The 13,775-nt window shown below is 36.2% G+C and overlaps 1 protein-coding gene across 2 annotated transcripts in view; it reads right to left on the reverse strand.

The window, feature by feature from the left end:
- Positions 1–13,775, reverse strand: part of LOC108701890 — a 54,482-nt gene that overhangs the window by 11,637 nt on the left and 29,070 nt on the right. For both annotated transcript variants that reach the window (XM_041576377.1, XM_041576378.1), the window contains 13 exons: positions 12,126–12,300; positions 11,239–11,376; positions 10,076–10,864; positions 9,358–9,486; positions 9,073–9,272; positions 7,394–7,536; positions 6,289–6,534; positions 5,779–5,941; positions 5,199–5,280; positions 4,151–4,201; positions 3,308–3,451; positions 924–1,258; positions 509–637 (listed from right to left, as the gene is read on the reverse strand). In XM_041576377.1, coding sequence (XP_041432311.1) covers positions 509–637; positions 924–1,258; positions 3,308–3,451; positions 4,151–4,201; positions 5,199–5,280; positions 5,779–5,941; positions 6,289–6,534; positions 7,394–7,536; positions 9,073–9,272; positions 9,358–9,486; positions 10,076–10,864; positions 11,239–11,376; positions 12,126–12,300 — 2,724 coding nt within the window. The remainder of the gene's footprint in view (positions 1–508; positions 638–923; positions 1,259–3,307; positions 3,452–4,150; positions 4,202–5,198; positions 5,281–5,778; positions 5,942–6,288; positions 6,535–7,393; positions 7,537–9,072; positions 9,273–9,357; positions 9,487–10,075; positions 10,865–11,238; positions 11,377–12,125; positions 12,301–13,775) is intronic.

The following is a 13,775-nucleotide window of genomic DNA, read 5'->3' on the forward strand; positions in this document are numbered from 1 at the left end:
AAATAACCCCCTATAGTGTATAATATATCTACAAGTCATGGGAATGCCTGTTTTCCCTGGAAATGAATACAGGTATAGGACTTGTTATCCAGAAGGCACCGGAACTGAGGTTGTCTGAATAAGGGATCGTTCCATAATTTGGATCTCCATACCTTTAGTCTACTAAAAATCATTTAAACATAAATTAAACCTAATAGGATTGTTTTGCCTCTAATAAGGATTAATTCTATCTAAATTTGGATAAAGTATAATGTCCTGTTTTTTTTATTACAGAAAAAATGAAAATTATTTTTAAAAATCTGAATTATTTGATTAAAATGAAGTCTATGGAAGATGGACTTCATATAATTCAGAGTTTTCTGGGTAATAGGTTTCCAGACAACGGGTCCCATATCTTTAATAAGAATCATATCAAGGAAACTGTAATATAATGAGAATGGAACTCAGAAATACCCTCTAATTACAATGTAGGCTGTCGTATCCAATAAACATTTAGCATTAAAGCTACCTGCTCTCTGCTCGTCCATGGTATGTTTAAATACTGTCCAAAGCTTTGAGAGGCAATTTCTCTGAACACGCTTTCTGCTAAATTACCAACACTTGCACCACCAATGTCCTTATAGACAAGAAAGAACACCTAATGAAGAAACAAATTAAAAAGGTTACATTCACTTTCCCTTCATCTGACCAGCAGATATTATTTATTTTTCTTATTGCATTTTCAAAGACATAAACTAAGGTATTTATAACTAATATTTGGAACTGTGTGTCAAAGAATTAGCCACCTGCATGCAAATATCTGGTTAACTCAGCAACTCCTGATCTTCCCATTTCCAACTTCCTCTCTCCAATAACTATTCTGGGTTATATAAAGAGGTGAGGACGGGATAACATTTGTGGTTATGGTTGTGGTTATGGCTTACCTGAGATTGCTTTTCTTGTATTAATCTGTAAACATCATTTAGCAATGTAAGGTTATCGTAATCAGACATTAAACCACTGGTTTCAACCAATATAAAGGTTCCAGCTGGAGAGACTTCCAGTGCTTTCTTGACTCCATCCAAAAGTGACATCTTCACGGCATTCAGATAGTTATTCAGATAGTTATTATTATAATGATATTGGGAGCCAAAGTTATAATGGTAAAACCACTGGTAGTAATAGTAAATCAAATAAAACTGATCAGAAGTGTAGTAATCATAACTGGTTCTACTGTTTAGGAAATCATCCTTATTAGTGAAGACCTGTTGAAAAATATCTGAAAAACAATGTTTGGAAGTTAATGATTATCTGCTCAGATTATTTGTGACACTCATTTAATACATGAAAATTTAGATTAAAAAAATCTTTTTATTTAACATAATAATTTGAAAACAAACATTACAGAGTATAAACCATGAAAACAATAAAAAAGAAGAAACACTGGAGTCAATGAAGTAAATGTTTTTGATGCCAAAATGAGTTGAGCTTATATAAAAGCTAGGATGAATGTATATTCAGTAGTGATGGGCGAATTTATTCGCCAGGCACAAATTTGCGGCGAATTTACGTGATTCGCCACCAGCGAATAAATTCGCGAAACGCCCGCGAAAATTCGCGGCAAAAATTCGCCAGCGGCAAAAAAAACTTTTCGGAAAAACGGACGCCGGCGTCAAAAACGGCACAGTTTCACGAATTTTTCCCTGTTTCACGAATTTCGCGCAAAATTCGCCCATCACTAATATTGAGTGATTCCTTAAAAGAGCTTAAAAGTGGGCCTGAACTTCAAATCTAACTCCAGCTTAAAAGTTAATGTGCTATTTACCCACAAAGATTTTTTCGTTTACACTGAAAGAATATAATAAAGACATGTGATCCCTTATCCAGAGAGTTATAGGAATGCCATCTCCCACAGAGTTCATAAATAATTCACATTTTTATATTTTTTTCATTTCATTTTGTAATAATAATAGGAAGTGCTTTAAAGTGATGACATAAAGTACTGTTGCCCTGAAATGGTAAAGCCGGTGTGTTTGTGTCAGAAACACTCCTATAGTTTATATAAATAAGCTGCTGTGCTGCCATGGGGGCAACTATTGAAGTTGAGATTGGGTTAAATGGCACAAGTTACATAGCAGGTAACAGATAAGCTCTGTAGAATTCAATTGGTTTAGTTCTTACACAGGAATCTAAACCAATTGCATTCTACAGAGCTTATCTGTTATCTGCTATTTAACTTGTGTCCTTTTTTCAGACAAAATTGCTGTCCCCATGGCTACACAGCAGCTGATTTAAATAAACTGTAGTAGGGTTTCTAAAGGTGGCCATACACGGATAGATCCGCTCGTTTGGCGATGTCGCCAAACGAGCGGATCTCCCTCCGATATGCCCACCTTGAGGTGGGCAATATCGGGCTGATCCGATCGTGGGCCCTAGGGCCCAACGATCAGATCCTAGCGTTCGCCAAACGGGCGGTCGGATCGCGGGACCGCATCAACGAACAGATGCGGCTGCGATCCGACGGGATTTTTAATCCCATCCGATCGAGATCTGGCCGACTTTCGGCCAGATCTCGATCGGGGAAGCCCGTCGGGGGCCCCCATACACGGGCCAATAAGCTGCTGACTCGGTCTGTCGGCAGCTTTTATCGGCCCGTGTATGGCCACCTTTAGGCAAACAAACCAGTTTTAACAGAGCACAGCAACAGTACATTATGGGGGTTATTTGTCAATGGTCAAATTTCTAATTAATGTGAATATATTTTTTACTCTAATAAATTTGAATGTACTCCCAACTCAAATAGGAGGTTATTTATGAAAAATGAGAATGTCTAAAATTTGATCGAATGGGAATGACTCGAAAATACAATTGGTCTTCAAATCGAAAATGAACAAAACTCAAATTGAATTTTCCTCCAAAAAAAACTAAAAAATTTTAAAATCTTCAAATGGGTCAACAGACCTCTGCCATTGATTTCAGCAAGTTTTAGGTGGCAAATATTCAAACTAGAACTCTTTCTATGGTTGAGGTGTGATGAATCTCAGATTCAAATTTATATTCGAGTAGGTGCTTTTAAATTCGAATTTGTGAGTTTTGACAAAAAAAATTTGAAAATTCGAATTTGAAATCAAATTTACTATGCAAACCTCAATAAATCTGCCCCTATATCTTAATTACTTTAAAACACTTTACTTTTTGGTGTTACTGTTCTTTTAAATTACATAATAGTACTGATTATGAATATTTTGTTTTTAGTTGTCTTTACAAAAAAAGAGTAGTGAGAAAGCACAAACATTTGGGTTCATAATTTAAATGAGTCTAAATTTACCTGAATTATTGACCCTTATGTCTATGTATTGTCTAGAAAGGCACGGAAACCTGTTCTGTACACGGTTCAAAAGTCTTCTGTAGCCATAATTATCAAACACCAGAGCTGTTATATAGTCTCTTAATAACGTAAATGAAGTTCCTTCTGTAATACAAAATAAATTAATGAAAAACTGCAGGTTGATTATCCCTTTCTTACAAGATGAAAGCTAATTTTAAAAGCATTTAAAAGAAGAAAAAAATCTCTTGCTCTCTCATGTTCCTGATTGCTCCCTCTCTTGATCCATCATTTTCTCTCTCTCTCTCTCTCTCTCTCTCTTACGCTCAAGCCAAATCAAATTAGCTATATTTGCAGTATTATTTTAGCACTCAAAACAGGTAGGAAATTGTAAAAGGTTGGGACCATGGCAGCATTGCATGGGCATAGGGGGAATAGAGGGGATGAATCCTGGCACATTATCAGTAGTCTGTAATGTTTCTCTCAGTCTATGACAGTCTGTAATATATTATAATGCCAGTTTTGCTGTCAGCCCTTTTTCTCCCAGAAGGATATGGAGTTTCACTCCTCTTCTATGCAAGTTAAGTCTGGGATATGATTGGATAGTATCTGGAACTGAGTGTCTATCAGTGCTGAGGATTTGGGGCACTGGAGCAGGAAGTGGGCCTTCATAGTCTGCTCTCATCTGTAGGTCTGTTTGTGCTGTCCCGCTCTTTGCGCTCTCTATCTGTCTCGATCTCTCTCTCACATTTTCTCTTGCTCTGTCTCTTTTGTTCCCTTTCTCTCTTAATATCTCTCTTAATATCTTCTTAATATCTATCTATCATTATATACACAATGATTTACCTTGTACAGCACATGTGTGATTCGCAGGAACAACCGTGCTATAAATTTCATCTAAAAAACAAAATTAGAAAACATGTACAAGAAATGCCTAGTTGTAAAACACTATTGGGGGAATGTAATAAAAGTCGGTAACGGAAAAAATATTGGCAATGTGAAAAGTTATACCTCTCTGCGAACAAATTTGCCTTTGTGCGAATTTAATATAGCTTTTGCAAACCCGGAAAATGTTTAGCGACCAGTTCCGACAGTGAATCTTTTGCTCCAAAAGATTACGACACCTATAAGCACTTCTTAAAAGTGGGCAATGTGCAATTAAAATTCGCAATGTGATAACAGTTTAAGGAAGAGTATGACATTGCGAAATTAAACTTTTTCTTCTTATTTGTGCTAATTGTTTTGCTTTTTGCAACTTTTATTACATTTCCCCATATAAGTTTAAACACAATAAACAAGTTGTATATGTAAGGTTTTTTTTAAATATTGGAAAGAAGAAATGAGCCCAGGCCCACAGTTGGTTCTTGGAAATCTTGGTTCCCAGAATGCACCCAGAACCACAATACCTGTACAATCATTTCCTTCTAACTGGGGAATACTGCTGCTTTTATGTTTATAGGAACCAAGTAGAGGTACTAGTATCTGATCTGAGAGCACATAACAAGCATAAGTGAAAGAGCCCATGATTTGAGAAAGGCAGAAGGATTTGCTGCGTTGCAGACAGATTTTAACTCAACCATTATCAAGAATTAGCAGCATGACAGACGGCATGTTTGAGTTGTTTGGAGTAGGAAAACATTTCGGCTTGAGGGAGCATATAAATGAAGCAGTTACAAAAATTATAAGAAGAAATAAGAAAAGCCTGAGAACAAATAAATAGAATTTTCTGGTTTTTTAGATACACATAGTTTAGAAATGTACTGGGAAACTCCATCTTTAATAGCATTGAGAATGGAAATGTGTACTTGGGGTGTTTCTTACAGGTCTGAAATATAAAACAACAGGATTTAACAAGATTTTGTTGACAATTATATTGAGCAGATATTAATTTTACCTTTACGAAGCACAGGACCCAGTGTTAAATTCTGTGTTGCATTTCTGTTGTCTGCAGAATAGTTTCCCACCCCAGAGCACATCTGTAATGTATTTCCAGCAAGTTAGATCTATAAATATATTCTCTGAAAGCAATATTAGTATAGATTTCTGTCTACACTAGCCTTGTCAGCAACAATGTTTTTCTTTTGTGACGGTATAACAGAACACATACTTTACACCAAGGGGCAGATTCATCAAAATATTAATATTCAAACTCGAGTTTGAGGTTTTTTTTGTTTTTTTGTTTTTAAAAAAAACAAAAAACAAAACTTGATCACATAAAAACGTCTACACTTCATTTTGAATTACAACTCCATCTAACTACAGGAATTCGCCAGCTTTTCACATTATATTGTAAAGAAGTTCTCAGACCAGAAAAGGACAAACCCAAAATTCTAAATAAAACCATATACTATATAAAGCATCTTCTCAGTAAATATATCCATTAAAGTTGCAAATGAAATGGAATTGTTTTAAAAACATGCTGTATTTGTACATGTGCAATGTATGCGTAACACATAAGTAATTATCTGGCTTACCGGCTTGCATGTCTCAAGAGTTGTATCACACAGGCGAACCTGACAGTGTATATAAACTTTAGCGAAGCCTCCAATGAATTTGAAGAGCAGAAGTGAAAAGCGACCCTGCAAGGATTCTCCATTTTCCATCACAAACAGAGAAGAACCATTTATAGCAGGGCACCTGGAAAGTCATTTTAACAAAGAAACATTTTTAAAATAACAATATTACATGTGGATTTTAAGTATTTACTCATTGTGTTACATCATAATTTGCATGAAAATGATTTCCACTAGAGCTGCAGTTAGGGGTAGGCAGTAGGGGTATCGGTTACTAAACAATCAATTTGGAACAATGGTAGGGTTGCATTTGGAAAAAAACATGTTTAATATTGTATTGTATGTATTGCATGTAACCATATACAATAGAGAAACAATTTCATAAAACATCTACTACTGCATTAGTAAAAGATGGACACCCTCCACAGCAAAAACACATCCTGTAACTTTATACAAAATATGGTAACTTACGTGTTCTGGATAAAATAGAACTTGATTGGGTCCCAGCTCTCCTGTGTGGGCGTGGCATAGCAGTGATGCATAACCAATACAATGTGGGATTCGTTGGTCTTTTCTACATTTATGCCAACATACAATCTGTCTGTGGGGTTCACCCATCCCTCTGGGTCCTCATAAAGGTTGCTGTAATTAGCAGTTTGGAAAAGGCCCATCTGTGCTGAGTATGTTCGATTGCCAGAGTAGGTGAGATTGGCATAGCTGTAAGAAGAGGAATAACAGTGCAAATATTGCTAAAGGACAAAGACAACTACCACAAGTAGGGAAGTATTTTGAAATGGTGGCTATTATGGTGAATATTACAAATAGGTTTTCATTAATAGGTTTAAATGTAGTTTTTGAAATATAAAATGAGCCAAAAGAGTTGTACGAAGGATTCTGGGACCTGATCATGCAACGATCAGCCTCAAACATCAGACAGGTGACATCACATGTCTATAGTTCAGACACTTTCTGAACCCCCGGAGCAGTGCCAGCGGCCCTCCTGCTGTCCTCCAGATAAGACACATGCACACACTGGTTACCAGACTTTCACCAAGCTTAAAGGGCACTAATACATAAAATGTTTTTAAAATAGTGCTCTGTCTCCCACAACTGGAGCTCTCTCTCGGTACAGACAGCCGTGTTGGAGCATAACACATGCACATAGTGAGAGCCTTGATGTGACCCATATGTGCGTGTGTGTGACATAGGATCAGATGACACATGCCATGATCCTATATAATGAGCAAGCTTGGGTTCTCATTCATTAATACATATAGGTGGTCCAACATTGCTGCCACCACCAGGAGCTCCAGCACATGTAGGGTGCAAAATCTTCATAAGGTGGATTTTCTTTAAAAAATACCAACGTTTTTACATCCAGCCACAACAATGCTGGAACTGTGTGAAAAAACCCATGGCTGTTTTCATCCAAAAAAATAACAGCACTTTGAGGGGCATTTGAGTCTTTTGCATCAGCTTCAAGCTCATTATGGAACAGCTCTAATTACACCTTTTTATTTTTCCTGTGATATTGAAATGCAGGAATCTAGTTCTACATTTTTTAAAATTTACTTACGCAATAAACATATTTACTCCGAGCTGCAGGAGGTTTTCCGTACTTCTTGGATAGGAGCAGTAGAAAGGCACAACAACAATAGTTCTAGATGAGTTCATTAAGAAATATACATCATTTACATAAGTTAAATGTGTTTGGTTTGCCTGCAAAATATAAGATAGTCACTGTTTAAATATTTATCCACTTATAGCTTTAACTAACTAATCAAAGTATCTTTTTTTGTTTTCACCCAGTGGGGATGTATAGTAGCTAATTTCCTGCTTATACCAGTTCTAACATCTCAGTTCATAGCTATTAATTTTGTTCCTCATTCCATTTCTACAAATTCAGTATCAAGGTGTGTTTTTTTTGGACTGTTTCCTCATTCCACTTCTAAAATTGTTTAATGATTAAAACTGATCTATGAGCATATTGGTTTTGTCATCATGCAGACTCCTGAGCTTAACAAAAACATTGACTGAAAAAAGGTTGGGTCCTGTATTTATGAAACAGTCTCATGTGAGCAGAGTGAAGCTTAGGATCTGTTGATCACTAAAATCTAAAAAGGCAGTCTGACAACCCCTGGGACATACAGAGTTGATTAAACATTAACAAAAACGTAGTTCTTATTTGTTTAACACAATTTAAAAAGAATATAAACATAATTTAAGAATATGCTTGATGCTTCAGTCTTACTTCACAACAGAAAACATATAGCTGCTAAAATTCTTTATGTAATGTCAGCTTTCAGAGGATCAGAAACTGAAGGCAAGGGAAAGAGGGGCCAGGCCAGAAGACTTATGGTGATATTTGGGGTGCATGCATAGTTGGTATTATAAATACTCATGAACAACTATTTAACAGGAAAATGGTTTCAGCATTGCTAATACATAACTATAAGCATTGGTATTTGGTGCAGGGCTTCCCAATCAACTGTTTTGCCACAAATCCATAACATTTAAAAACCCTTGCCTAATATCATTCTCACTCTTTTTGGGGCACAAATAATGAAAAGCACCACATTACCCAATATACTCTATGTTTTACTATTTATAAAAGTATAGTCAGATTTCATTAAAAATGTTCTGTTTTACAGCATCGTTCATTCATCCATATGGTTACCTCAAGGTTTCCAACAGACCTTACCATTATAAGTGCTATGAAACGTGTTGTCCACTAGAGACATGGCAAAATACTTATAAAAATATAGTATAAATACTGTATTACCGGTATATCCTACTGGAGGCTGAAGAGTTTGTGACATAATGAGAGAAATAAATCTTATAAAATTACTGTCAATGAAGGGTTTCACACCTGTATTAATGTAATGAAATTGGGTTATATTTTAATCTTAATCCCATTATGATATCTACAGCTATTTCACTTTATGTAATTTCATATAGGCCAGCTTTATATTGTGCTGTGAGTTTTGTGAGTTGAAAAACTCCCCTGGACACCAACGCAGCAAAAGTAAGTGAGCGAGGTCTGGCAGCATTGCAGGAGCCACTTTGGCAGCCATGGGGTCTGCTCCCCCATAGTTACACCACTTCATAGCACTAATAGTATCACACTCTGAAGGTATTTGGAGAAAAGTTTAATTTGTTACTTTTCATTCTATAATATATGTGATAGTAGCTGTCTTCCATCTTTATTTTGTTTAATATTATTAGGTTTGTAGCCAGTATATACACGCACTCTACCTGTATCTGGGCTCCACAGTTACCATTTGTTGGCACTGCATACAGGCTGACATAGCTTTTGTCTCTTCTTTCAATGAAGCTTATACAGGAACTGTCTCTTAGATGTACTGATGTGTTGTATCCCAGGTTCTCCAACTGGCATTTGCCGAAAGACAGCTTAACTTGGTTTAATCCACATATTAATTCTGGTGAAGGCAGATCTGAAGGAAAAAAAAGCAGAAAATAATTCAGGGATGTGGCAATAATAAAATATTCTTGCATATAAATTACAGGATTAGTTCTTACTTGCAGGATCACTTGTTATCAAGGAAGCACCAGATCTGCTTGCATTGCACTGACACTGTAAATCCCCTTTTATATTGGTGCAGTATTCATCTGGAGCACAGGAAGCTGCTGAGCAATTCATACTTGATTCTGTGCAGGAGAAAATGACATTAAGGGACAGATTTATTAACGATCGAGTTGTGTTTTCCATGAAAAGTAAATTTTTTGGTCAAAATTCTTTGATCAACTTGTCAACTTGTATTTTTAGTGTTTTTTTAAAAAAGCTTGAATTTTTTAAAATGTATTATACCCAACACTGGAAATAGTTTGAATCCGAAAACACACATCCAAAACCTGTCGAGGCCATGAAGCAGTAAATGGCAGAGGTCCCTTGAACCATTTGAAGATGTTTATAGCCTTCGTGATGTTCCAGTTTTTTTAGAGGGTTCTGCCCGAAAACTCAATCAATTCGAGCGATTGAGTTTTTCCTGCCGAAAACTCGATCAATTTGAGTTTTTGGATTATTAACCCCAAACTCGCTGATTTGAGTTTTTCCCATTCAAGTTTTTTTTAAATTAGAAACCATTCGAGCTGTGAGTCTATTCGACTTTATTTGAGGTATACAAAACTCTAAAGTTTGACCTTTGATAAATAACCCAACTAAAAAAACATTACTTGATTTCAAAATTGAGTGTCCTACATTAATAAAATGTATATTACCATAAGTGAAAGTGCTTACCAACACAATAGGCCATGGAGTATATTGGTACGGGCATCAGTTTGTACACATAAAATCCATCTGAACAGGCTCTGACTGAAATATTGTAATACCAGAGACAGCAATAATTTCTCCAGCTTCCACAAACTGTGCGCTCTGTTATTCCTTCCTCTGGAGTTGGATGGCTGCCATTTAGCCATATAGGGAATTCTACTCCACAGCTATAACTAGGAATACAGTAATTAGGCATGCGCTGGCCATTTGTACCTTGAAATCTATACCAGCCTTCAGAAATAACTTCATAGTTATAACCATAAACTCTATTTGATGTACTGCGCCACTGTTGATCAAGAACTGTGTAGTTGAAACATGGATCCAAACAGCTGTATAACGTGGCATTATTTTTATTGCAATCTAAATCGGGTCCACATGGTTCTCCGTGCTGACATTCATTCATTACACAGTTGTATCCATCCCCAAAATATCCATCAGGGCAGGCACAACGGTACCCTCCATATGTGTTTATACAAATTGCCAGAGGGTGACACTTATTCAGATCTTCACTTAAACATTCATCAATATCGACACAACCGGATTCCAATATAAATGTATATCCTTGATAGCAAGTGCAGTTGTACGACCCGACAGAGTTCACACAGGAAGGACAATTCAATGAATAATCAGTACATTCATTGATATCATCACATTGGAATCCATTTCCTGCAAATCCTTCTTTACACGTGCACTCATTATATCCACCAAACTCCTCACAAGTAGCATTTGGGTGACATTCAGAATTTGAGCAGTTACCTTTAAATAATAGAAAAAGCAAATTAGCCTCTAGTAGTATACTTGAAATCTTGCATATTTTGTGCTAATTTCCAGACCTAATTTTTTTTTAAATCAGTTTCTTTTATAACCCAACAATGCATTAATAATGTGGCATACATATTAAAGAATAAAACCATTTGCCTCCTGTTCTGAATCAACTTCTGATGGGAACCCTGGTGCTACTGCCACCTCCAAACCAGGCTGCAGCTCCAGAGTTCCCACAGCAACCTGCTTCAATAGGCACAGTGTAGATGCACCAAAAATCTTCAGTCACTGGGGCTCACTATTCTGCCAATCACATACTCCATCCATTTCTCCTCAGTGAAATGGTAGCAAAGTGGAGTAAAACTCACCTCTGAATCCTAGAATATTTACAGAGATGTATCCACTGCCAAATATATCCATAAGCCAACGTCCAGAGGCCGGATTCTTTAAAAGATAGAAGGACCCATAGGCATATGATACAATTTTCTCAAAATTCTCATTTTTTCCTAAAAAATAAGTCCAAGTTAATATTTGCTTTTTCTTGCTTTGTACTTTATCTACAGAAATATGGATAAACAGAGGGCACACCATTCAATTAAATAATTACCAAAAATATGGGTGCAAAAAACAAAGGTCACCCCTACATAGAGTAACCATGTATCTACCCAAAGGTTATTCAAATATGAAAACATTTACAAAGTTCTCTTTGAAATTGCAAAATATATACCATATACTAATCGAATTACTTATACACATCGCTCACTCTTTATTTTATAATAAACAAAGAAGCTGGTGTACCGGTAAGTGGGTGGTTTATGTGATAACTGCAACCCAGAGCTGCCCTCATCTAATTACCCTATTTTATATAATCCCATTTCAGAGGATACCATAATTGTATTAACCCTATACTATAATTTCCCACATTAATTATCACTTTGAACACTTTGTACAATACTAAGAAGGTAAACTCATCTTTCCATAGTGGGCATGATCACACACACAATACATTGATGGTGCAAGTTGTATAACAGGGTGCTGAATTTTATTTAGCCACACCCATTTTGGCCACTCCTACTTTATCTACAATGCAACAATTATATGCATTTTTAATACAACTCATTAAAGAGTACTTTGGGAAATCCGGCTGCTGCTGCTTGGTCCCCTAGAGTAAAACATGCAGCCACCCAGTCCTGAAAACAGCAGCACAACAATTGTAAAAGAGTATCAGAATCTGTTCGGAGTACGTATTACTTACCACTTGGATCTGTAAGAGCAAGACTGATGTTTCCATTGGTTGTAATTAGCAGGAAGGTTAAAGAGGTCACATTAAACACTTCCCTGTGATCACCGCTGATGGTTAAACTGACATTCAGGATTCGCACTGAAGAATTAAGTGGTTTGACTAGAAGTAATTCCAAGCCACTGAGCACCTGCACAAGTTAGGGAAAGAGGTAAAGTATCTAAAGCAATGGAAATGCACTTAAAATACTAAATACTATGAAGAAAAGCCTAAATACAGTTACAGCACCAAAATGTATAGGATTCAGAATGTCATAAGTGCTGGGCAATGGAATGTCCATGGTAATGTAGATGACATGGACTGTGCTTTTATTTCATTTAATGTAATAGGTAGAGGACTGGCCTGGCTACATGTGTGGGGATATAGGAAAATGAGGGCCTTGTTTTTTAAAAACTAAGGAGTGCAGACATTTTAGTGTAACCATGGCAAGGGAATATATTTTCTATAGCAGTGTTGCTCCAAATGGATTTTGATGGAATACAAATTCCAGCATTCTTGAGAAAGGCTTAAAAAATTATTATAGCTGCAGACCAGCAACCAAAGAGATGGATTTTTCAAGTCCTCCAAAAGCCAATGAATACCAGAGGATCCTCCAATGAGAATACCTTCTAGTCTGTTTATAATTGACTGCCTGTGTATTGTTTCATAGGATAATTACTGAAGGATCTAAACACATTTTTTATGTGCCTGGACACCTAAGGAGCAGTATATCCACAACCAATATTGGAAATCAAAAACCCTATACCCATATAATCCCTATATGTTAGGTTACAAGATGATTGGCAGTGTTCACAAAGATATTTTTGACTGGAGACTCTTTTTACATGTGATGTGAAATAAATGGCACCCTTCAACCAAAAACTTTTTTGTTATTGGAATGCCTGCTTGGAAATTAATACAGGTATAGGACTGGTTATCCAGGTTTTCCGGTTTTCTGAATAAGGGATCTTTATGTAATTTGGCTCTCCATACATGTAACCTACTCAAAATCATTTACATAGATATATACATATTTAGGGGCAGATTTACTTGGGTATATGGTAAATTCTAATTACATTTTTTTTTGGTCCAAACTCACAAATTTGAATTTAAAAACACCAACTCAAATTTGAATTTGGATGTGAGATTTATCACAACTGGAAACAGTTCTAATTCAAATTTTTGCCACCTAAAACCTGCCAAGCACAAGTCAATGGCAGAGGTCCCTTGAACTATTTGAAGATGTTAAAAGTAGCGATGAGCCACATTTTTGCCAAGTTTCGCTGCAAAAATGATGCCCCACAGACTCCAATTGAAGAAATTTGAGACGCAAAAGTCAAGGGTTTTTTTTGGAGGATAATTCGATTCTAATATGATTTGAGTTTTCGGTTGGGACTATTCGATCGAATTTTAGACGCTCAAGTTTTTTCATAAATAACATACAATTCAAATTGTGAATACAATTTAATTTATAAAAGTTTTAAAAAAAATTCACTTTACTCTATAATTTCGACATTTGATAAATAACCCCCTATAGTGTATATTATATCTACAAGTCATTGGAATGCCTGCTTTCCCTGGAAATGAATACAGGTATAGGACTTGTTATCCAGAAGGCACCGGACC

The sequence above is a fragment of the Xenopus laevis genome, chromosome 9_10L, assembly GCF_017654675.1.
Source record: "Xenopus laevis strain J_2021 chromosome 9_10L, Xenopus_laevis_v10.1, whole genome shotgun sequence".
In the NCBI taxonomy this organism is placed as follows: domain Eukaryota; kingdom Metazoa; phylum Chordata; class Amphibia; order Anura; family Pipidae; genus Xenopus; species Xenopus laevis.